The 25,806-nt window shown below is 38.7% G+C and overlaps 1 protein-coding gene across 1 annotated transcript in view; it reads right to left on the bottom strand.

Moving 5' to 3' along the window:
- dph6 (diphthamine biosynthesis 6) overlaps positions 1 to 25,806 on the bottom strand; it is a gene marked incomplete at its 3' end in the record, with an annotated part of 56,613 nt that overhangs the window by 5,685 nt on the left and 25,122 nt on the right. Inside the window, exons 7-13 of the mRNA XM_079262263.1 lie at positions 25,244 to 25,338; positions 25,040 to 25,127; positions 23,010 to 23,160; positions 22,501 to 22,626; positions 20,747 to 20,876; positions 20,433 to 20,607; positions 3,382 to 3,633 (exon numbers count right to left, since the gene is read on the bottom strand). Of these exons, the coding sequence (XP_079118389.1) occupies positions 3,382 to 3,633; positions 20,433 to 20,607; positions 20,747 to 20,876; positions 22,501 to 22,626; positions 23,010 to 23,160; positions 25,040 to 25,127; positions 25,244 to 25,338 (1,017 nt within the window). The remainder of the gene's footprint in view (positions 1 to 3,381; positions 3,634 to 20,432; positions 20,608 to 20,746; positions 20,877 to 22,500; positions 22,627 to 23,009; positions 23,161 to 25,039; positions 25,128 to 25,243; positions 25,339 to 25,806) is intronic.

Consider the following 25,806-nt stretch of genomic DNA (forward strand, 5'->3'; position numbering starts at 1 on the left):
GCCAGGCTTAAAGGCCACCCTGCAGGCCTTTGGTGCCGAGGTACTTTACCCAACCAACAGTAAGCAAGGAGATCCGAGGACTTCAGCACTGTGCTCCAGCCTCTGGCAGGATTTTATTACCATGGCACAGTTACTGACTTTTTTATAAGAGTTGTCGGATGAGGTTACATCAGTTCACATTTGATTCCTTTTTTTATATATATCTACCACAATTTTGCATTGGAATTTCATCTAGCACTTCTCTTGACTCTAAATGTACAAAAGTGGGAAAGTGCATGTTTGTTTTATATGCTGATGAATATGTGGTCCGGGTTTTATTGCTGTGTGCTTTTTCACAAGAGGAGGGGTTGAATGCTTTCATTCCTTCATGATCAGACGTCATTAATTTAATTAATCCGATAAAACACAAAGTTTGATATATGGTGGAGCTGAGTGCTGGAGTGGCATGTTGGGAGGCCTGGCAGGTGGCAGAGTGAGTGTGTGTGTGTGTGTGTGTGTGTGTGTGTGTGTAGGTCTGTGTTCCACTCTTCACCAGCCACTTACCGTAATCCATCTCATTACTTCATGCCACTTCAGCTGGTAGGGCAAGCAGCCATTCCCCTCTCTCACTCTGTAGGCAGCAGGTAAAAGCATATAGTCTGAATCTGCTGTGCTCAGCTCTCTACACTGATGGGGTGTGACCTGCTTCCCCTCATGTTTGTTTTCCCTCTCCCCACTTTCCTCCTTCTAACTTGTGTCCATGTGCCTGGAGCGTGTGGTAGGTTGAAGGGCCGAGAGGCGTGAAAGCTGAACGGTAAACATGGTAATAAGGAAGTGGTGTAAAGGCGGCGAACAGCAGGGAGCTGATGGGGCTGCACCGCTTAGCCAGTTCCCCTACATTTCCTGCCCAGCAGGATGCCTTCAGCATGTGGTTCTTGTGCCTCAGCACTTACTGTCGTGCTGTCAGTCTGCTATAATATCCCATCCTATTTGCGCCTCTATTTATTCTCTTCTCTAAAGATTTCTCTCTGATGCTTGCCAGATTGATTCTGTAAAGGGAACATGCAGGGCTGTGTCACTGGGGTGAAGATAAGTTTGTAATTATGAGGCCATTTTCTAATCACAGCAGTGGCCATACTTGAAAAGTTCAAAGTATGAAGCTTTCCCGTTTGACTTGCTGAGAAAACAACCCTGCATATTCATTTATTACAAAAAAACAACAACAACAAATGCTTAAGATTTGTTTCCTCTATTTTTGTTAAATCACAAATTATGCAAGTTAGAAGAAATTATTCTTAGTAAATACATAATGTACAATTGAAACTGGATTTATTTTCAGTGTGTTGTTACACAAGGAGATGTCCGTTTAACATTTATTGACTCACCACATCATCACCTCCCTGTTTATCAAACCTTTCGAGCACACACTTGCGTGCACAAAGACGAATAAGCTCTTTGTGGTTTAATGCAGCGTAAATACAATTTCACACATGTAGCAACTCCAGAATGCTCCCAATTAACCTTGCAAGCTTCTTCATCCACCTGATTGGAGAAATTATCAGCACACAACAAAAACGGGGCCCTGTGGCTTCACAGACAAACCAAGCATTTCTATCATTGATTCCAACTTCACAAGGCTGATATCTGCACAGCGTTTTCTGGTTCTCTTTAAATCTATTCATTGAGGGAATCCAGCATTTTATAGCTGGATTTCTTTTGATTTCCATAACTGAGCTATAAAGCTTTTTTTTTTTTTTTCATCAAATGTATTACTGTTGGTGTGTTTATGTAGTTTTTCCAAACTCTTCCTGTCTTATTTTGAATCCATTATCTTCGGTGTGAACTATTTTCCACATTATATTTACTCAATTACAACGTATCTTAACATTTGTCGATACAAATACAAAAATATGTGCAAATAGGGGTTAAAGAAAACTATTGGAGTGCTTTTTATAATCCCAAAATCTGATAAAAATGTTTTTCCGATGTAAAAAATGAACACTCTCCTTTCTGCATTTCTTCTGATGTGTTTTATAAATCTGCAAGCAAATTGGAAGACAGGGCAAAGTGTGAGGCCAAATTTGGAATAAGATCTGGAAGAGACAAAGCAAAGACTGTGTGTGTGGTCGGATTAGTGACCCAGCACCTAAACCGGCCCTGTTATAAAACCTGTTTACAATGGAGACCCTGAGCTGTCAATTATTGCTGGTTAATCTGTGAAGCACTTGGAAGGGCCGTCTCCTGGTAGCAATCCTGGGTGGGTTAAATGTATATTTTGATAATTATGATGGGTTACAAGGAGGCACAACAGACACACAGTGTTGTCCATCTTCACTGACCTCACATACAAACTTAGTCCTGTCACTTCCCAAAGCTTTGACCTTAGTTAGCCTCACTATCTGGCTGACTAAGTCTGGATGCTAAACTGGCACAGCACTGCGAAGGCTTTGAAGATTTCTATTCCACTGTGAGTTGCAGTGAGGCAAAAAGTGTCAAATAAATTAACACAGAGACACCAGCTCTTAAATGATAAAGGTCTTGTATATGTTCTGGAATTCAAAATATCTTATCAAACATGTTGAAGCTGTACGAATATGATTACTGGCTTTAAATTTCATTTGAATTTTACATATAGTTTGACGTTATACTGTGCTGCGAACTGACATAAAGTTGACAGTCTCTCCCCCAGTCTTTAACACTGTTCACCACTTACACCAAGCCACATGTTGGAGGTGGGCTCCTACCTCTCTCCCCGAGGCCCTATTCCCATGGTTAGACAGATTACTGTGGGAGGAGAAGGGCTGCCAAGGGAGACCAGAGCCCTTATTAGATGTACGGAGCAGGGGTTGTAAGCCACGGCGGCAGAATGGAAGGAAGGGTGGAAGGCGGTGGCAGGGAAGAGGAGTAAGGAGGGGGGATAAGCTGCTCTGAGAGTTGAACGCCGCTCCAAAATGGTGTGTGGGGGCAAAGGATTAGGGAGGCTCTGAGGAAGACATCTGCTTCTGTGCCAAGCTCCACACTATCAAAGACACCAGCGTTTCCCACATCATCAACTTTTCATGAGTGCACTCACTGGTAAATATCAGTAGCAGGGGCTCGGGTCTCAGGGGGGGCAGAGAGGGTTGCGAACATTCCCTTATTTCACAACTAGAAAACACAATTCTGAAAGGCCTCTCTGAAAACCTCACATTCCATAGCAAGCTTTCCCCCTTGCTTACCCTTTGATGCAGGGATCTCTCTCTGTCCTGTAATCCATTAAATATGTGCTCATCATATGCGGGTGTTACATTGCACAAGTATGATCAATATTTCTTCTGCATCTATAATAAAACTGACATTAATGTTCAGCTTCACCATTCTTATACATTTGATAAACAAAAATCCAACTCTGTGGTGGCTAACCTTCTCGTCCTCCATGGCCTTCAGCAGCATGCTTTCCCAAACTGCTCTGATAACTCCGATATCCTTGTGCCTCGTAGTGTAACAATGGGCCTGGACGACATGAGCAAGCGTCAAGCCGCTGATCACAGCCTCCAGAACCTTCTTCATGTGGCTGAAGGACAGCTGGGCCTGTGTGTAGGTGCCAGCCTTAACCAACTGCATGGTGCAGGGGACCAAAGCAATTTGACCAGCACAGAACACCAGCTCATCAACCTGGAGATATGAGCAAAAAAAAAAAAAAAAGACATGTTGCAGTTTGAATTAAGATACTGTAGTAAAGACAAGGGTGCTGTAAGAATTAGCATTCCTGTGGCTCTGCTGCGATGAAATGCAAACATCAGTATGATAACAGGCCAGAGGAGGCCAAGAGAAAAAAACTGTCAATTAAAATAGTGCCAATCAGAAACCAAAAATGTTTGATTAGAACGTCCAGAGATTATATTCAATATTCTTTTTAGAATTTTTAGTCAAGACAAAATCAGTGTTTAGACTGTATTTTATTGTTTAAGCCAAGCCACAAATAGGTCTAAAACCACTTCTGCTTACGGTGTTGTCAGTGTCAAAACCAAGGCTTAAATTTATCCATGTCACACATTCACAATCAGTTTAGTTATTGACTAACTTGTGCTCAACACTTAGTTTCAACTTCAGAGTGAACAGCTTTTGAAGGAGCTTTTCACTAATGCCAAACAGGAATAGAGAATTTACAAATAAAAACAGTAAAGTTATTATAAGTAACAAGAAATAATATGGGAAAACTGCTTGCAAAAAAAAAAAAAAAAGTATTAACTTCCAAAACTTCCTATAAAATGAATGTTATGAAAGTTATCAAACTTCAGTTTATGAAACTAAAGCACACTTGTCACTAAGGTGTAATAATTAAATTAACATCAATTATAAGCTTGTGTTTAATAGGCAGCACATTAATTAGCAAGTCCCATTCCTCCCATTTTCCAGCATCGTATCACCAACAGCTCATATTTCACACTTGTAAAACAAGCAGGTATTCTGTTAGATGCCTGCAAATACATTTTAGTGGCACCACTGTTATTCATAAGCACAATTAACCAAGTGATAATAAGCTCAATTCTCTTTTAAATACCTCTGTTAGAAATAAGCTCCTGGAATAATGAAAGCAGAAAAAAATCCATGTACTTAATGCAGAGAGAGTAGCAGGGATAAGGAATGGCATTAAGGAGGTCAGGCCTTTAGAGACCCAACAGCTCAGCAGTGTTTAAGATTTGGACAGTGTTAGCGCTGGACACTCACAACTGCACAATGCAAACTTGTGCTTTTTATACTTTCAAAATTGCAGAAACCCATGCGCATATGCAGATCTCCAGGGAGGATCAATGGATAGACGAACAAGGTCCTTTACTGATTAGCAAAGTTGCAGGCAAGTGGTTTGAATTTCAGCTAAGATTATTGGGGTCAGTGTGAACTAAAGGTTTTGGCATTCCTAAAACAAACTTCTTAACCTCCTTCTTTTTTACACAAACATTTTTTCCCTTGATCAGATCAGAGATCCTGAAGCCCTCACAGATAGTGGAAAGCCATTCCTTCCACTGTTTAAAGGTGAGACATTTATTTCTTAAATGAAATCTGCATTCTATTGAAAACTAGCAGAACAAGATGTCAGCCATGCAAGTATTTGGTTAGAGGGCAAACACTGTCATTGCTATTTCCATAATCGAATGAGTTTGCCATGATCCTTAGCTCCTGGGTTCACTTGTCAGCTTTGATGAAGCTTCAGCTTCCATCTCTGCAACTGCAAATTACCGGGACAGTGGATGAGACAAGAGATGGAGGGAAGACGAGGAAGAGACAAGTGAGAGAGGGCAGAGAGGAGGGAGATAAGGCCCTTGCTGCTTTCAACCATTTGAATCAATCACAGGATCATTTACCTGCAAGCATGATCTGCCCAGGAGCCTGCATTACTAGAACCGCTAAACATAAAAGCCAGATTCCCACATATCAACAACAAATTGTCATTGGCATTCCATTTATGAGCCATCAAATGCCATCATATCTACTCCAACAAAGAAAAGCTCCGTCAGGTTGGGAGGGTGGCCACTATCTTTTAACAAGCTTGTCCCCATGAAAAGAGCTTGCTGCATCCTGAATTCATAAAGACCAGCTACCATTTGTCAATTTGAATATCAAAAGGTGCAAGCATGGGCCCCCTTGACTGTTAAAGGCAGACTCCCATAGCGTCTACCAAGCAGGTGTGTGATGATCAATTATTAAGGATCCCACTCTGGTTACTCTTAGTGGGAGGTGGAATCGGGGGATCTGGGATTTTGTGGTTTCTGTGTTGATCCTGGGTGGGGGAGAGAGTGAGGAGAGGGGAGAGTGAATACTATTTACATAAAATTAACAGTTCAAAAGAATGAGTTCACACACCAATCAAACTTGTTAATTGACTGTCAATGGTGTGTCCCTGAATATACAACACAACTACATTATTCATCTAAGGCCTTGACAGGGAAGACAGTCCAATTTGCATGGGCGTTCTAAACGTGATCAACAACCACAATGCCACATGCATTTTTAATAGGCCAAAGATGGAAACCTTTAATATTAATAAGGGTCAAACAATTGCATATGACATTAAACTTTCTTTAACAAGGTAAGTATTTTTCAAAAGCTAGCCTTGGCTGTCTAAACGGCCCACAGAGAAAAGAGATAATGTCCTCGATTCTGGTGGGCACAGTAAAGAAATGTAACACACTCATGTTGATTGATTTTTGTTTTTCATATTTTTATTATCTGATAGTTGCTGTTACAATTTCTAAAGTTGATTCAAACATTAATTAGGATTGGACTAAGTTGGGAGTTTGAACGAACACAGTCAACACACAGTCCCCTCCTATGAAATATATAAATATCATATCACAATAATGTATTCATTATATAATAAAATTTGACCCCAAAACAAACTGTAAAAAAGAGAAAAATTCAGTCAATGAACAACTGAGCTAAAAACTTTATTTTAAACTCCTATTTTTTTTTAATAGTAGTAAGACACACATCTCTGCCTCACATTTTCTCTACTCTTACCAAGTGGTTAAAACATCACGTTTTTTCCAATGAACCCAGCGATGTGTCCAAAGGTCACCAATATCATAGACATTTGGTGAAGACAGTAACATAAGTAAATGTAATCATGAAGTGCCCAGGCGTGTCTGCTCTTTACAGTGTCTCATTTCGCACTGGTGTGTCTGAGGTGTTTCTAATTGCAATTTTTGTCATAGGGCTTCTTGAGAGGACCAGACACTGCTAGACTACATTCACATTGGTGTTGCAGCCCTCTGGGTCCCCGATCATGCTGAGGATGTCTCCAAGTATCATTAGCAAGGCTTCAGAACGGTGTAGATGAACTAGGCTGGGTTGGATAAAATGACCTGGTATTGATGAACAGTCAGGTTTTTCTGCCTGGTTCCAAGGACAGAGAGAGGTGGAAAACTGCTCCACCGTGCCTATCAGATATGCTAATGGTCACATTTCTCTCCATTGAGACCTCATACATAATTTAAACAGGAAAATGATAATGCAAAAGTGTAAAATAGGTTAGATTAATATGGTGTAACTTTCCCTTCAGCAAGGAGCCATGTAACTAAGCTAAAGGGTAATGGCAGCATCATAACAGCCAAACAACATTAACTAAAACATCATAATATGCTGATTATTTAATTCAAAAGTTCTTTAAATGTTTTGAACATCTGTAAATATAATATATTATTTTTTTAAAAATATTAGCATATTAATCTTATAAGTCTACGTAGTATGCAGTAATGCACACACATCTGTTTTAATATGTGCACATTTTTATATGAGTAATTCTCTTTTTTTCCATTTCAGAGTTGGAAAATATCTCAAAATAGTTCAAAATGTAGGGATCACAAAGTAAGACTGAAGTTTTTTTTTTGTATATATTTAAGTGCATACGTTGCTTCTGCTTTTTGGCTGGGATTTGATATGCAAGGACTGCTTAATCCTTGTGTGGTAGATGGCAGTTTGTCAGGGATGTTGCTGTGATTTCATCTTGAACTGGCTTCAAGTCTGTGGGGTTCTTTCAGCATTAGTGAATTCAAAGCAGATCACGTCTGGGAATGGGAAATGATAAGAAATGGGCTCATGTTGTGCCGTGCCCTGAGGAAATCCTGCCTTCTTCTGACACATCATTTCTACAAATGCAAACCTTTCAGGAGAACCACAACCTTCTCTCTCCTACAGAACCTTTTTACTTTGTTAGTCTTCTCATTTAGGGTTTCATGGGAAGGGGGACAGATATTTGCCTTTTTTTCATTTGCTCTTTTTTACCCACTATCTCTTTTTTTTACTTCCCATTTGTGCTCCAGCCTAACCCCTGTGTGCTCAACTGTCACACAACATCAGTGTTACGTAAATGGCGACATAAATAGCCGTATGAAGAGCACAAGGAAAAGAAAATATAAGGTCTAACACTGTGCATAACTCATATAACAGATTGTAGTCGTTGTTTAAAACTTGTAATTACTTAGCAAAACTAGTAAACCAAAAACAGCCATTTTAAAGGCGACATGCACTCCATTAGGGAGGTCAGTGCCCATTCCCAATTCCCCCTCTTTCTGTAGGCTTGCTATGTACTTTTCTTTCTCCTATGTCTTCCCCCAACCTGCCTATGCCATAGATATTCAACTGTGCCATAGATATTCAACTGTGAAGAGCAGTAATACTGCCCCGTCAGCTCTGGTTAACTTTATGCTGGTCAGGAGCTGCCACTCAATACAATCACCAAGGTCAGAAGGGCCAGTGTGCTGAATGCCCAGAGAGACATAGCTAAAAGTCAACACGCATGTATAAACAAGTAAATAAATCTTTCTTTCGTTAAAACAAAGAAATCCAATAAAATACAACAAATTTTCATGCGATATTTTTTTTGCGTTTTTATTAGGTAAATTTACTGCTGCAATAATGATGTTAAAAAAAAAAAAAAGAAGAAGATATACGATCAAATAAAACATAACAAATACCCAAAGCTGATGGAATGAAATTGTCTGCTGCAGTAGAGTAGTATGCCACACCAGAGTTGTGCTGTGGATAAAGAGTGATGGAGGGGCATGGTTTTTCATTGCGTTAGGCAAAATGCCCTGCTGCCTTCAACTGTCCCGACCTCACATTTTTTGACAAATTGGTTGTGAGGCTTTTACGACTGATGCACATATCGCAAAAATCATTTCTGCCAAGCTTCCTCTATGACCTGCCCGTGGGACATGACAAGCCCCTCCATGCATCGCTCTATCAAGCCGAATCTTTCCAGGACAATGCAAATTATGACAAATTCCATCATCCTGCATTATGCGCTTTCCCGCTAATCTCCCTAATTCGAGAGAATCGCGGAGGGTCTCGCTGTTTCAGCTGAGGGGCATGTTGTCTGACTGAATGATGCTGAAACTGCAACCGTCATCCCCCGTTCTGTCTCTCTTCCCAGCTGTGACCATCTTGTCTTTTCATACACAGACACACACTCTTTGTGTGTATATACATATATACATATACATATATATATATATATATATATATACACATATATATATATATATATATATATATATATATATATATATATATATATATACATATATTTATACACACACACACACACACACACACACACACATATATATATATTTGAATTATATTTGTTTACATATACTTTTTTCTTCTTTTTTGTTTAAACCTGGTCAGACATAAGATAATCAGCTGAAAAAGCACTACATTTACAGTTGAACAGTCAGTTTTCAAGGAAAGCTGATTGGTAAACTGTTTCTCTTTCAGTAAGAAACACAGTCTGTATGAAAAAGTGTAAATGCTCATAACTAATCTGTAAAATTAGGCTATTGGTCTAATACAAGTCCTTTGTGTTCGTAGAGGCACAGAAAATGAGGAAAAAACACACATTCACACTCTTCATGCTTGGTTGATGCTCTATAGTATGTAATAGACAGAGCATGTGGGTTAATATTCACAGATTATAGTATGAGTATGAATAGACAAAAAGAATGTGACAGAAAAATGGCACAGAGAGTGGAGACATACAAAAAAAAAAAAGAGAATGTTATTCCTCTTCTTTTCAACAGATGGCAGTATGGCTGCATTTAAAACGACGCATCACATAATGGTGTACATGTACGCTCAGACTGTAGACTGGGTGGCCAGACAGCCTCAAGACTACTTTTATTTATTTATTTTTATTCTTTCAAAATATTTGCAACACACAAATTCCTTAAATAGACTTAAAGAAAATGAATGAAAGAAATTGATAAAAATGCCATTATAAACATTTTTTTTTTAAATTGTGTTTTCCTATTATTATAGAGTCAATAAATACTGGAAAATTGAGCGCAACTGCAAGGTGTAAACAAAAATTTAACACACACACCTAAAAGGAAAAAAATCCCTCAAATTAGAAATCCTAATCTAATTGGGATCTATTTATTCATTTTTAAAAAAAACATAGATCACAGATATTTGAAATATAGCAAACTGATTCAATTTAATATTATTAAAATGTACTGATTCCAAGATGACAAATATAGAAAATATTAGCATTTATGCCAGTGCATCGCATCTAAAATTTTCACAGGAATTAAATATTGTGTAGTCTGTATTTTCTTGAATAATCTATTGAATAATCTATTAAGTAAATCTCAGCTTCATTCTTTACCCATGCACGCAGGGCAGACCTTTACATTCCTTTACATTATGAACCTGCAATATCAATAATAAATATGTATCAGAAGTCATCATGCTGACCAATCTCAAGAAAAGAGAGGAGATTGTATATTATCTATCAAGCTTTGATGACAACGGCATTTAAAACCTGAATGACCCAGATTAAAAGTCAGTACTTAAAAAAACTTTTTTCTATATTAAATTAAATTAAAAACTATAAGAAATGCAGAAATGAACTTTTTTCTTAGTCAACCATAGGAGAGCTTAAAAGTGTTCTTATAAATTGAGATAAGGTGGAAATGCTGCAGCCCAGCTGCACATGGCGGTAGAAATAATTTCAGACCAGTCCCCGACTGCTGTATTTAATTTGAGAAATTTGTAGATTCACAGGAACACAGGTGCAGTTGTTACAGAAATCATCTTTAACAGCAGTTTTCTAAAATACACCAACCACAGCAAAGTGCTGTACTGAGGAGCTGCCAGGTGAAGCTGCTGCTTGTTAGCTATTTTAACTTCCACATGGGGTTGGACGCTGAGTTATAAGCCTTGTGTTTATCACTATGATCAGTCATGCTTGCACTATTTTTACATCTTTACTGTGCTGACTAAACACTCTGCAATATATGTTAAGACATTTTGTTTACTCTTACTTGCCATTAGGTATTCATTAATATCCTTACAGCATTTTTTTTTAATCTAAAAGAAGTAAATTGTTGGATACATTTGTATTAATATGTCAACACATCACCATTTGAAGGTGTTGGTCCCCGCACTGTTCTGTCTATATTTGTAAAACATGTCGATTTCACAAGAAACCACTATCAGATCCACCCTGTGTGTTTTTGAGTGTGTGTGTTAACTGTGTCTGTGCAGGCCCTGTCAGCCATGCCCTCTCGTCACTGTAGAGGGAAGAAACACACCCAGGCAGCTCTGAATATAGTGGCTAGTTACCATAGTAATGGGATGGTCATACATCTTTCCTCTCTCAGACAGTGATGGGAGTGGACAGGACACGCCGCTATGCTTTTTATCTATGCATCTGGTATTCAGTTATTTCATTCCACAAATAAAAAGTCATGCCATCCGCCTCTCTTTTTTCTGTATTCAAATAGCGGGGTGAAATGGGAAGTAAATAGCTGGATATGGGGTAATAATTCACACATGGGACTACAAATAATTGATGTGTTTTGACTGAGTGTTTGTGATTGCGATTGTAATAGTACGAGTGTCTTGGCACATGTCTGCAGTGGTGGGATCTTTACATGACGCTTTTCAGATGCCTTCTTGATTTCTCTGAACCATTCACCCCTCCACTGCTCATCAGTCGTGACAAAGTGAGAAGCAAATAAGGATGCTCTAAAACACATACACACCCACACACACACTAACGTAGCAATAAGTCCTCTCAAAATAAGGAGTGGTATATACCATTTATTAAATGTAATTTAAGTTCAAAACACTATAAACTATTACAATTACTTAAATATCATCAATGCCTCCTGAATATTTTCAACAAAATAAAATAAAATAATACTTCTTACAAAAAGTATATTTTTGATGTGTATTTTTTTAAATATATTTTGGAGTGATATATGTCGGTGGTCCAATCACTGGAGACCTCAGCTTCTTGTGGAACCCCCAAGTCCCACAAAGATCATCACAGTAGTAAATCAAACTGCATCCACACACACACACATACTGTTCAAATTATGTGTATCTGCATGTTTGTACACTGTGTGCGTGTAACGTGAAAGAAATAGAGGGACGATGGCTACAGCTATCCTGTCCCAACTTCCCATGGCTTGTTGACATGAACCAAGGCAGTCAGGCACCAATAATACATGAAGAGCTGTTCAAAGACAATTAGGATCAGTTGTCAGGACGGGGCCCATTAATGAGTGGGAGTGTGGCAGGGGCCGAGGCAGAGGCACAGTGCAGGCGAATGCGACTGCCTGAGAGCCGATGCACTGTGACAGATCCAGTCCTTCCCCTGTCCTCGCCTGGTACAAGCTGATACCAGCCTGCGCCCACGTGGTGCTGCAGCAGCGGCAGCAGCACAGGATACTGTAGCAAATGACGCTATGTCTTCTGAAAATGACTACCGCTGTGGCAGGTCAGCCTCCACGCCGTCACACCGGGGGAGAAAGGGAGGACAGTGGCCTGAGAGGATTGGGTAGGAAGCTACATAATTACCCTTGCTGCTGTCTACCACTTCCCATAAAACTGCCCCCTCATCAGATTAAAAAGGTGGTGTGATCTGACCTCTCGAATATATGTGTCCATGTTTAGAGGCGCAACTTCCCATCCCCCGTCCAGTAGCCTATGCACTGTCCCAAGATTAACCAATGACCGTGTCCTAAAACCTTGCGATGTGGTGCTAAGGTAGTAGGGGCCTGGCGGTCCTGCAGTGGTTGCATTCTTGAATCCAGTACATCTTCATGGTACACAAGAACCAATTTTAACATAAGCCATCAGCATATATTAAAGTATAAATACACAATATACTTTGAGACAATATCTGTACACTATGTTGCCTATATCGCATGCCTTTCCTGTCAGACATGAGTGTTAGAGTGACTCAGCAAATGACTTTTTTTTTTTCAAACAACCAAACCAGTTCACCTTTAAACAAACCAGTTCACCTTGTCACAGAGTCTGAGCCTATCACAAAGAGCACAAAGGTGTAAGTGTGTGTATGTGTGTGTCCATATGTATCCCTGTGAGACTTGGCCTCAAGGTGTACAGCAGAAACACCTTTACGGTCAGGTCTTACTGGGTTTGATCAGTGTGTTCCCCATGTGTCCAAATTCATGTGAAAACACTTGACCTCTGTGTCTAGGAAGGGGCCGACAGAGACGGACTCAGGTGATGTTCAGAGATAGGAGCTGAATCAATTCTCGCAGGGAAATGGCTCTGAGGCAAAGCTTGACTGTCAGTCAAAAGCTCTTCAACTCTCCCCAGACAAAAGGTTCAACTCATTGCACACAAGTCGAGCATTGTGGAAAAGAAACAACAAGCCCATTCTGCTTTTGCCTTCTGTGAAATGAAAAGAAAAAACAAATCTGTGTTAACATCCTCTGCTGCAACAAAGAGCAAGTAACTACATGTGCTAAAAAACACAGCAGCTTTGAGTTGCCTTCAATCTCACAACTGCTCAAACTGCTGAGCCTTCAAGACCTCATTTTTCATCGACTCAATTACTCGACAACTGTTCTCCCCCTGGCCCCACCCCTTCCCCACAACCTCATCTCCCCTCCTGCTTAGTTGGAAGTGATCATTTGTTCTTTTATTAAAGTTGATAACATCCCTTGCACTGTCTGAGTGTGCATGCTGGAGAGCCGCCCCTACTGTTCTAGCCTCCAGCATTTCATATTATTGGTGCATTATTTCATGCATGCCCTCCTCTTTTATCAAGCGCTTTTGAAGTAATGTTAATAGACTAGAAAATTGAGACATTTATGAAGTATGGGCCATGTTTATGAAAAAATCCATAAAGTATGACAAGGGAGAGGTGAGATAAAAGCAAGGTTTTAATAGATTATGGCAAACAGGGGAGAGGCGTCAGATCCTGACAGGTACCTCCTCCGAGATCCCTCATATTTTATGGGATTAATTTTGTTGTATTAGAAATGAAGTTAAATGTTCTAATTAATCTGTCCGTGCAGCATGAATACCACCCTGAACACAGATGCATGCACACACACTGTTTTTAAGCTAATTACTCTTCTGTGGTAATTGAGGTAGATGTGTGCTGAGGAAGTTTGAGGAGGTGGGACGGGGGGGGGGGGGGGGGGGTATTTGTTGTGATGGAGGTGAAGAAAGGCTCGCTGAATTTTGCACACTGACTGTTTTGCAGCAGTGAAACATTGTCAGTGAGAACAAACTGTAAAAGTAAAGCACTTACCTTAATTTGTGCTATTTATCACTCAGTCGGTGCTTAGTTTTCTCAGTTGAAATTTATCAGTATGCTTCTCTTACAAGACAAATGCAAAATGACTGGCTGAAACATGTTTGTTATTGGGATTGTGCATTTAGCTTCAGACCATTATCTACATTTCACTGCCATGTCTCTAATTTAATGCCTTCTCCCACTTTACATTGCAAGTCATTTTAGAAAAGACACCTTCAAAACAATAATTGATAAAATACTTTACAGTGTCTATTTGTCAATAATAGTAAACCGAGGCTTCAGCTTAGCAGAAAAAAAAAAACTAAAAAGACTGCTTGGTCCAATATGGGTGGCCCAACCTCCCTCTAACTTGATTTGACCTCTCAAGTCCCCATGAAAAAGGCCAGACAAAGTTCAACCTTTTGTTTTTAGATATTTACACTGCGGTAAGGAGATTATTCAAATTCTACCTCCCGCCTCTCTCTGATGTTAATAGGCAGCGTCAGGTTCACTTCCTTCCTAATGCCTCACAGTCCATTTTGACGATTTTCAAAATCCAATGCAAATCCTATCGCAGTCTCGTGCAAGACAATCTCCTACAATATTGACTGTCACTCACAATTAGGGGACTGAGGCAAGGGGCTGGTGCTCAGTGGCAACCTGAGGCTGACTGGTGCAGTCAGCTCCCTAAACACACCCCACAGAATCTGATCAGTGAGTATAATTTCCCTGCAAATATCCCAGGGGTGAGCCACTTACCTTAACAGGAAAGAAGAGATGTTTAACAACCATTCAGCTGATAGTCCTTCTATTCAAACCTGCTGTGGCCATTGTGCTTCCCTATAAATGTGCCTCCAAAGGGAATCTGACCAAATAAGCAGCATTAATTTAAAAAGACGTGGAAAAAAAAAAAATCCTGCAGTTTGAGGCTCCTGTTGCTAAGTCTGACATTTGTAGATGATAGAGGTAATTTATTTATCTGCAAAATCATTGGCAAGATCCTCTGCCATTACTGCAAGTGCATCTTTGTTGAAAAATGTAGAATACGGATTGCTTAAAAAAGAGAGATCCATGCCCTTATTCCTGCTATTATGTTAATGCAACAGAATTGTTTAAAAGCTCCTCTAGTTATTGACAAAATAAGCAGCAATAACTTTTGTTCCCTTTAAAAGCATGCCATTACTTGGCTTTTGTTGTAATGATAGAATTTATTTTAATATTTTGCAGCAAAGTGGATCTTTGAAAACATCTTTTGTTTCTTTCTCTAAATTGACTGGGGCAATAAAAGACTGATATTTCTTATAATTCCCATAACATTATGCAGATATCGCACAAAACAGATCTCTCTCAGATATGACAACAAAACAAACAATCAGTGTCAAGAGTTTTGATGTTACCACACTTACAAATAATGTAATTGAATTATACAACAATGTATAATATGTTGCAGCCTCTAAACGTGTCAGTCAGGTATAGAACAAAATGAAACAGTGTAAAAACAAAGCATAAATTAAATTACAGATTTCTACTCTGTAGCTTGCGGCTTTAACCTAAACTGAGGCAATATTATATCTCAACATGCAATACACCAAGAGCCCCCCAGCTTTGACATTATAAAGGTTAACTAATTCTTTAAATCAAGTAAGATTGGAATCTGTCAGCTTGCCAGGCCCAGCCGACATTCAGTCAGCTTGCCATTTCAGAGAGCTGACGCCGAGAGACATGACAAGCCAAGCAGACAGATGACTAGATGGATGGAGTTTGAAAGTCCAGCATCCATCACTTGCCAATCTGTAACCCAGTTCCTCTATACCTCCACCAGTAGCTGCCCTCCATGAGAAGACCTACTGTAATTAAATTCTGCAGGGTCATGTTCTGTCATCCGCCATGTGCTAGCTTTCAAACCAATGAACACAAGAATAAACTGGTTCCAATATAGCTAGAGAATAATCACAAATGTGTTTTAGGACATAACTGACCAAATGATTAGTTAATAGCTCAATTACTAGAGGCATTTCTGATAAATGATAAAGCAGTTCTTCAGAAATGTTCAACAAATATGTCCAAGATTTAATGTAGTATAATTTATTGAGTAAACTTACTGCCACATTGACAGTCGTCATCACAAAAGTACCTTTGCTACACACAACTGACTTCAAGATCACAGCTTAATCATTTAATGTAGCGGAACACATCTATTATTTACTAATTCTACACAAAATAAATGTGGACAGTTCTAATTTTGTTTGGTTTCAGACAACTATTTTTTCCCTTTGTGGAGGCCAGAGCCTTGTCGCTATGGTGTCACGTGGCAACAGTCACCGAGGAAAATTGTCATTCAGATGCAGACGATGTGGTACTAGTGAGCGATGAGGGAGGGCTGCATGCTTGCTCACAGCAAGGGGGTAATTGTATCAATATGTAAAACTCTCTAGCTGCACTGAGGAGTTGTTAATACATTTTTGATCAAATTAAGTCATTGTAGCGTGGAGGAGGAGTAGACACATTGAGAGAACACGCAGGGGTCGTATGAAGTTCCGTGCACAGCTCTGAGCAAGCAAACTGCTCTCACCGTTTTCTCAAATTGCTATGAATATGAATGGTAATTAGAGGAATGAGAGATTACACTGTTTTCAAAAGGCAACGGCGCATGCACACAGCTGACTTCAATTTCATGTCTCAACGAGGCTTCATTGAGGAAATCAAACACTGCTGGCATGTTAAAAGCAAACCTAACTCTGTAGGATGCATCTCAGGAATCCAAACTGAACTTCAGTGACACACTGTTGAGATATGCCGTCAAGCTCTGAACGAATGGTTAATCCACACATGTTCTCACTCATAGACGGATTTGGCTGCAGGATCAAGGACAGTGTGGAGGAGATGGACACTATCCTTGTTGACAGTACCTCGACAAGTGTAATCCTATATAATACACACTGGGTAAACACAACACCAAGCCAACCGTGCAACCACGGCCCACACTTCCTCTGCTCTTCCTTTGAATTCTACATTCTTTCTGGGTTTGAAACAATATGAAAGACGTTCGACACGCAGCTTTACAAACAAGTGAAAAAGTAGATACATACTACCCACTATGAAAGGAAAGCATATTTACATGTATTGACAAAAGCAATCCATCTCCTATTTCTCTACACACATTTATCCATACTTAAGAGACATCTATAAGAAACAAAAAGGATACAGTCGAGCAATGCATATAAGCTCAGACTCTTTAAATGCCTTAAAAATGCAAAGCCTAAATAAAGCATCATAAAAATCACAAGCAAGCTTCATCATTTGTCAGTTTAATCCTTGATCATCCCTCACTAAGCTAACCCTCTTAAAATCACATGAATATTACTTGTTTTTGACCAAAATAAATCCCATGAGAATTATTCTTAGACAGTAATGCTGAAATTATCATATGAATACCTTATCTATTTAGCTACTATACAACTGATGTACAGAAATAAATATGTAACTTCAATTAAAAAGAAATATACCGTGTGAATGGTAAATAAAAACAGCATGTGATGATTTGCAATTATTGAAGGCCAATATTGTATTCACAATTTTAGGCAAAAAAAAATAAAAATAAAATAAAATAATGAAAGTAAGACATTCTACTAAATGTAAAATATTTTCTTGGAGTTGATGGCAAAAACTATGACTGTAACAATTATAAATCATTGTATGATTATAGACTACTACAAATCTAAACTTTAATATCACGATTAATATAAGTTATCATTTAGAATTTATTACATTTTATATCATTATCAATTATCATAAATATTTCAATTTAGCTATATATATATATATATATATATATATATATATATATATATATATATATATATATACACACACATATATATATATATGTACACATCATTGAAATTTATTTACTTCTATTTTTTAATGGAAACATCATATAGAAAGCAAGTAAAGAAAGCAAAAGTCTCATTCCAACAAAATCATCTTTGCTCTTGAAGCAATAAATCAAAAATACATATTAATTCTGGATGTCTTTCTGGAAACCTTATTATATATATACATATACATATACATATATATATATATATATATATATATATATATATATATATATATATATATATATATTCTTTAATATTTCTTTTGAAATTGAGTAAAACATTTAGAACCATGAAACATCTAGCAAGCTTTGGATTATCAGTTCAGCATAATAGCTGCAGTTTGAAACAAATACTGGAACAATAAATAAACATATGAGACCATACATCTGAAATTAAATGCTGCTTTTTCTACAGACCATTGCACGCTGACAACTAAAAGCCATTGACCTCACATAGTATGTTAAGTTTGAACAGCAAATCTATCAAAAAAGGGAATTTGTGTTTTTTTTCCATCCATATAATGTAACGTTCAGCTAACCCTGCTGAATGTGTTAAATTGAAATTTAAGTCCATCACCACTGTACACAATTACAAAATATTGCAAATAACATGACAACATGTGCTTTCAATGCTATAATAGATAAACATGAGAGAAATTTAACCAAACTGCAAAGCTTTAGCATAAAAGCTGCTGGTTATCCTGCAAATGCTGAAACATAATGTAGGATATATTTTAATCACTTGATTGCAAACTTTTTATGTAATGCTTTAAAGGGTTGTGAGCTGTCCTTCGCAATGATACCTTGGTCCTTTTCTTTCTTAGAGCCTACAAGGATCACTAAATCTGTTTGTTTAGAGGGAATAACTCTCCATCTTCTGTACTACGTACTGAAGAACACTTTCTGCAACTCATAAGAAAACAACAGAGGTGGTCATACAACGGTGAGGTTAAGCATTTGCTTTTTGAAGTAAAAGCTGATCTGTCGATATGCTTCACATATAATCTTAAATAAAAACAAACAATTTTGAGAGATCTTTAGAATTGAATAATTGGAGCATTTAGTACTATAATTAGTTTGGAATTAAACAAAATTTCTACAAAAAGTTGGGACATGGCAGTGATGTTTATCACTCTGTAGCATCCTCTCATCTTTTTACAACAGTCTTAACATCTGGGAACTAAGGCGACCAGCTTTAAAAACCTCTGGGACAAGAATGTGTCAAATGTTTTGAACTGGTGAAATTCTGGACAGCAAGCGGGGTAAATTGAGGTCTCGAACTCTTCTTCTATAAAATCATGCTGTGTAATAGATGTGGTATTTGGTTTAGTATTATCCTGTGTTGCTATGCAAGATCTTCCCTAAATCAGATGTCATTCTGATGGGAACATATGCTGCTCTGTGACTTGTGATTTTACCATTCGGGGTTCTTTTCCCAAAGTGCTGGTTGCTAGTTTTATGGTCATTGATGCACCCCCATGAGGTCCGATAGGCTTTTGAACAGAACACTGATAACAAGCTTGATGGTCTGTCAGTTCTTTAGCCCAGAGCATGTGGCATTTATGATTTCCAAAGCCATTTTTTAAATTTCATCTGTGACCAAACTTTCTTTTGTAATCTCCATCTATTCTAAAAAGAACTTTAACAAAAAATGGCAACTTTTCAATCACATAAGACTTACTTGCATGACAGAGCTAACACCTGCATTTGTAGATGGCGCAGCAACTTGTGTTCACAATCAAGAGATTTTGGGTAGTGTTCCTAAGTCCATGCAAGGACTTTCATGACAGAATTTCTCAGTGCAGACTGACAGGCTTATATATATAATCTTGGAAATCCAGTATTATATACAATTTGACAGAATATTCAAAGTATTTGCAATCACATATGAGGGTTGCTTTTCTGAAATTGCTATACATATTTTGAACAGTTTTATTTTTACAGATTGTATAACCTCTGCCTAACTTTACTTCTGACTGAGTCTGGATATCTAAGGTGTTCTTTTAGTAAGCAGTCATGTTATTGGTCTAATAACCTTTAGTGTAATTATTTGCAATATGCTCCTCCAGTTGTATCTTTTCCTACCATTTACTCTTCTATCCTGTTACCCCAACATTCTTGAGATGACTTGCAACCAACAACTTCAAGGTGAGGTAATATTTCTGAAGAACAAGTCAAATGTCTAAACTAGTCCAAAAAATATTGACTTGTGAGATTTTCAAATATTCCTTTACATTTGTGTTTGTATTTTACGCAGTATCAGAAATTTTACGGACTTGTGTTTGGAGTAATGAGTAGTTTATCGATTGACAATAAATATCCCAACTTCCAAAATGGGATTATCACACAGTAAATCTAAGATGTTTGGTGTAACATGTAACCTGCTGATGGTGACAAAGCTGTAGTTAATTATAATGTTAGACCTACTTAAGATCCACTTTCTTATGTCGCTGCCACCAAATTTTATCTGTCAGGGCTTCTGCCCACTAGCAACCGTGTTCCCTGTTTGAGAACGTTCAGCCTTACCCTGAGGGCTTGGCTGTATGGTCCGATGTTGGCTGGAGCCCAGTGGGACAGGCTTTGGACATGCAAGGCTTCTTTCTGGTGAAAGCAGCCTTCCTCCAGGGGCTTAGACCAGTCATGGAGCAGACAGTCCATCTGTAGCAGTTGACCAGCAGGAAGATGTGCCTGGACACATACTCTACATGGATACAAGAGAAAATGTGTAATAAATTTTGTAATATTAAAACAAACTCAAAAATAAAACAAATGAAGAAGAGCAAAATAAAGACAAGTATGAACAGTAAGTAGAAAACAGGGGTATGAGTTGGCACCTTTACCTGGCTGGGGGGTTTATGTCAAAGTGTTTCTTATAAACCACATTGAGTAACGCAAAGTCCTCCATGTTCCTCACATACAGATGAACCAAGATGATGTTCTTCATCTTCCAAGCCCTGTTGTCCAACTCATCTGTGGATGGGTTGCACGTTTGTCGTTACAATGTCATTAAACAAACAACACTTAAACAAGATGACCCCATCTGTCTGCTACTGAAAAAGTTTCAAGTCCAAGAAATTAAAAGTTATTGAATGTCATCATTCTGTTTAAAAGGGAAGAATGCAGAAATTCTGCAAGATATTTAAACATATTATAAAATGGCCATAGTGACCCCCCCACCCACTTCCATCTATAAACAACAGCCTTCTAAACACAGCACGTGTGCACGTTGTAGGCTTTATATGCAAACCCAGGCACAAAGACTCAAAGCAAAGCTTCTCCCCCTACAACAATCTAAAAGAGCTTCAAGTTTGTTTTTCCTTTGCCAACACTAGTGTCTCAGACTACTTCGCCCTCATACAAAGAGGTTGTTCATTAAATATTAACTTGTTTAATATAGTCTCTGCACTGTGAAGGCTGTTCAGCCACGCAGCACCATAAACATTAAATATGCTTTTCATCTTTTGTTCTTCTATCTCCATCAAAAAAGGAAAAAGAGGAAAAAAAGACAGAGATACACTGTGAAAGTGAGCACTTTTAAACTTCTTCAGGGCAAAAAGAATAACCAACCCAAAATGCCTACACTGTGTGTGCATGAATGTGTGTTTGTATTTAAAAAGGCTTGGTTTGAGGTTAATTTGAAAAGCCTGTCCTTGTTTGGTGGCCAGCTCACTGTCTTATTCTTTTGAAGGGCTTTGACACACAAGAGTTTGCCTCCTGAGCTGACAAACACTTCTGACTCAGGAATAAGTTGCCATGCTCTACTGCATAACCCAGTGTGTGTCTGACACAGCAATGAGAAAGAAAAATGCCCATGAGATAGACAAGTTTGCTCAAAGTGGCTTCAGCTATAATCATATTAGGGTCACAATAAGGAGTCGAAAGCGGCTTAGAAACCACTAAACAAAAGAATTCAATATCGTCACCTTCAGATTACAAGGAAGATCTTTTGTTTTATTAAAATTCATTGCCTTATAGTATGTAAATGTAAGGGCTTGTGATGCAACATATAGGTAATAAAAACAAAAACAAAACAGAATCAGAAGAAAAAAATACAACAAAATACATGTCTGAGTGAGAGATGAAAACTTGGCAGCTTTGATCACACATTGTATAACTGTTCAAATCAGTTATGTTGCACTTTAGTCTTTTATATTCAACATATATAAACTATTGTTTAAGTGTTTGACCAGTTTGACTGTGGAAGGGAAGAAGCTACTATGGAGATGTAACTGGTGTGTGATTAAACAGTCTGCTCTTCAGGTTGGATAAGTGTCTGAACATGCTGTGTGCTTATTTCTTGCTTTGTTTCATGTTCAGCTCAGGTTGTCATTTTAAACAAGAATTGCTTCTCAGTTGATTTATCTGATTAAGGAAAAGTTAACAATATAGGTGGTACAAGGAAGGATCATCCTTGATGGGCCTCGCTGTCTTAACAATAAGAGTTGCCAAATAAAACTTTTCCAGAGACCCCTGTGTTTTTCCTGAGGAATTAAATAAGATTTCCAAAAGCCGGTACACCACTTTCTGAAAAAAAAAAAAAAAAAAAAGATTTTCTTCTTTCTTGACATTTGCTCCTTTAAACACATTTTCTTACTCTGCAGCTGTGTGAATGCTGCCATTGCCTGATTCTCTATCTCAGGTTCTTGACTCTGAAGCCCGTTGATGCCACAGATCCACTGATAGCCTCTGAAACTTCTAGATGAGCAAGATAGAGAGATATCTGCTGGAGGAAATACAATATCATGAAGAAAAAAACGTTTGGATTTACACAAATATTTTAAGTTGCACTGGATATCTTCGTAAAAGTAAAAGTTTTTTAAAAACTTTTAGAAAAATTTTAACTTCATTTCTAACCATAGGCTGACTAAGAGGCAATGCATGCTAAGATAGTGTAGGCCAGCACAGAAATCTATTCACACAGTCTAAAACGTCAGCCGTTGTCAAACAGTCAATCAAAAATACTAGCATCATGATGCTGGCTGCATATGACACAGAACCAGGGAGCGCACGTCACACAAAGATATCATTTGACACACACAGACATAAATACACACTCATGCATGCGTGTCAGCATGCAAGTGCCTCACAACAAATGAGTCTCACCGTGCCCCCACTGACAACTAAGGTCACAGTTTGATGTAAATTTGTGCTGGTTGTCTTCGACTTGATCAGCATATTCCACCTCCTCAGTCATCTTGTCAATGGTGCTCTGGCAAGGACAACTACCATGGGGCAAAGCTCTCGCCACCACATCCTGCAATAAAGCACCACAGGGAATACATCAGGCCAAATGCCCACCAAAGAGCACAGAGCCTTTCGCAAAGACAGACAAAACGCTGCATAATTAGCCAACCTTTTCAAATATCCCACTAAGAAGGCAGTGTGTGTGTGTATGTGCGTGTGTGTGTGTCAGTCTTTCATGACAAGGACCCAGACACACATAACTTCAAGGTGAATGAATATGAAACAACATGCTAACATATTCGTGGTTCAGGCAAATAGGGAGTGGTGTTTTCTGATACTGTAGATTCAATCATGCTGGCTGTCAATCAACGCTCACGACTAGACGTGTGAGACATGTTTTGGATTTCACCAGCATTTTCTTTTCATGCGTTTACTCACAGTTTGCCTCTGCTCTCTGCTACTGCTTTAAATAACAAATCATTATCATTCTCTAAGGCGAACATATTACCTGCCAAATTTTGCTGGGGCGTCACGCATTTAAATACATATTTCATATTTCCTCGCCACACCCCCCACGCTGTCCGACACTCATTCACCCCCCTCGTCTGCTGTCAGCCACATTACGCCATATGATAATCAAATTAATTATACTTCAGCCCCTCTCTCCTGGCCAGCATGAAAAATAGCTTGACTAGCATTAACGGAGGGCAAATGATGGTGGTCCTTCCCCACCCCCTGAGCCTGGTGCAGTTTCCTCTAGTGCTGGTGTCACTGCGGATCTGTCACCCTGACGAGAAGAGCTTCAGAAGGCTGAATCAGGGCAGGTTCTCCCCTGTTTGCCCCCCCCTCCCCTCCCCTCCCCTACATCCTGCTTCCTCCCTCCCATCTCCTACTCTTTCAGGCTCTGGATCTCCCTGCTCTTTCCCCAGCAACCTAGGGGGGGCTAGAGGGATATGTGTGTTTATGTGTGTGTGTGTTGCTGTGATGGGGGTGGAAGCAGCAGTGTGGAGAGCAGAAAAAATATATAGCTGCAGGGAGAGAGGCTGCAGGGTCACAGAGGTTGTAGGATGGGGGTATGTTTTCTGTCCATAAGCCCCATCCCCCTTCTAGGATGAACATATACAGTACATACAAAAGGCTCTCTGCGCATAAATACAAAAGCACATGTGCATATTATTGCATGATAAGCAAAGAAACACATACACAAACCATGCTCTTCCCTAAAGACATGCTGATCCCGATTGTAACCCTTAACCCTCCTAACTTTTAGCAACTAATACATGAAGCACTTGCTGTCAGCAGAAACACTAATGTGATAGTAGGACACTTATGAAACCAGACAATTTCAAACTGAGTTATTAAAAGCAAACTTAAAAAAGTTAATTACATTCATGCCAGCTTTCCTACAATAATTAAAATAGTCTTGAGTTATCCGCTCTTGCAAGTAAAGTAAAATGTTTGCCAAGCTTCAGGTCTGTGAGGCCTTCCAATTTACCAAAAGCCAATTCCCACTCCCTCCCTGCAATCCCTGCTTGTGTCTGCTTAGCCAGCTACCTGAATGCAAAATGCCTTAATGTGAGCAGACATGTTTATTAATCTGGGCCTAGTTTCAGGCTGCAGTGAATATTGCAGACGTCAAAGTAGGCCATGTGGGGCTAGAGGAGCAAGAGCAAGGGATGAAGGGAAAGACCGAAAGCAAGACTGTGTGAGAGAGAGAGAGTTCGAAAGGCCCTCTGGAGGTCGATCTGAGCCCTGCCCTTAAGTGCTGTATATCTCCTCTCCTCCACAAAGTTATCAGACACCAAAGGGGTTTGTTCTTGTATTTATTTTGCCCTGAGAGTAGTTTTTAAGTAATCAACCCCAAAGCAGCTAAAACTTTTGCTGGTAAAAAAAAAATGGATGTAGAATGGAAGAGAATTGATCTTATTTGTGAACAAAGTTCAACTCACTTTACTCTCTGTGTGCATTTTGGTGAAGCGCAAGTAGCCAACTGGAGCAAACGCATCTGCTGAGTGGATCACTGTCTCTGCTGCATCACTGCATAAATGCACAAAACATTCCCTGAAATTCTTGGAAATATAATTTTTTTCCAGCATTCTGCTGCCACACATCGAGAAAAAGCATAGCAATGTTTTTTTTTTAGTTTTACTCACATGACTATTTGCTTTTTGAAGAGAGGACAGTCAAGTGTGAATGTCTCATATTCACCTCCTTCTCCGCAGATATGGACTCCATACTTCTGGGAGAGCTACTGGGCAAAACAAACTTTTAAGTTGAAAAACTTTTAAAAAATTTATATTACACAGGAATTAAATTACACAAGAATTTACACTACAGTAAAAAGCTAAACTATCTGTCAATAATAAATTTAATTTAAATAATTAATTTTCTAACATATTTCAGAATGTAAAAATAAGATGGGCATAGCCATGAGCATGTCACTCATTTGTGGTTGGCTGTTTTAAAAAATTCTTATTAAGTATTATGATAATCTTTTATGCTTTTTTTTCTAAATAAAATTGCTTGAAAAAACTTTTAATTACTTTACAACTGGCAATTCACATACAAAGGCACAAGAAGTCCCCCTTCTCAACCCTACGCAACGATTACAGATTAATTTAGCAGGTGTCCCTATATCTTATACACATCTAGACAGTTATAGAGAAAAATATTTGAATCTGCTTCACAATGGTTAAACTATTAACTACTGTGCAAG

The sequence above is a fragment of the Telmatherina bonti genome, assembly GCF_933228915.1.
Source record: "Telmatherina bonti genome assembly, chromosome: 22".
Lineage (NCBI taxonomy): Eukaryota > Metazoa > Chordata > Actinopteri > Atheriniformes > Telmatherinidae > Telmatherina > Telmatherina bonti.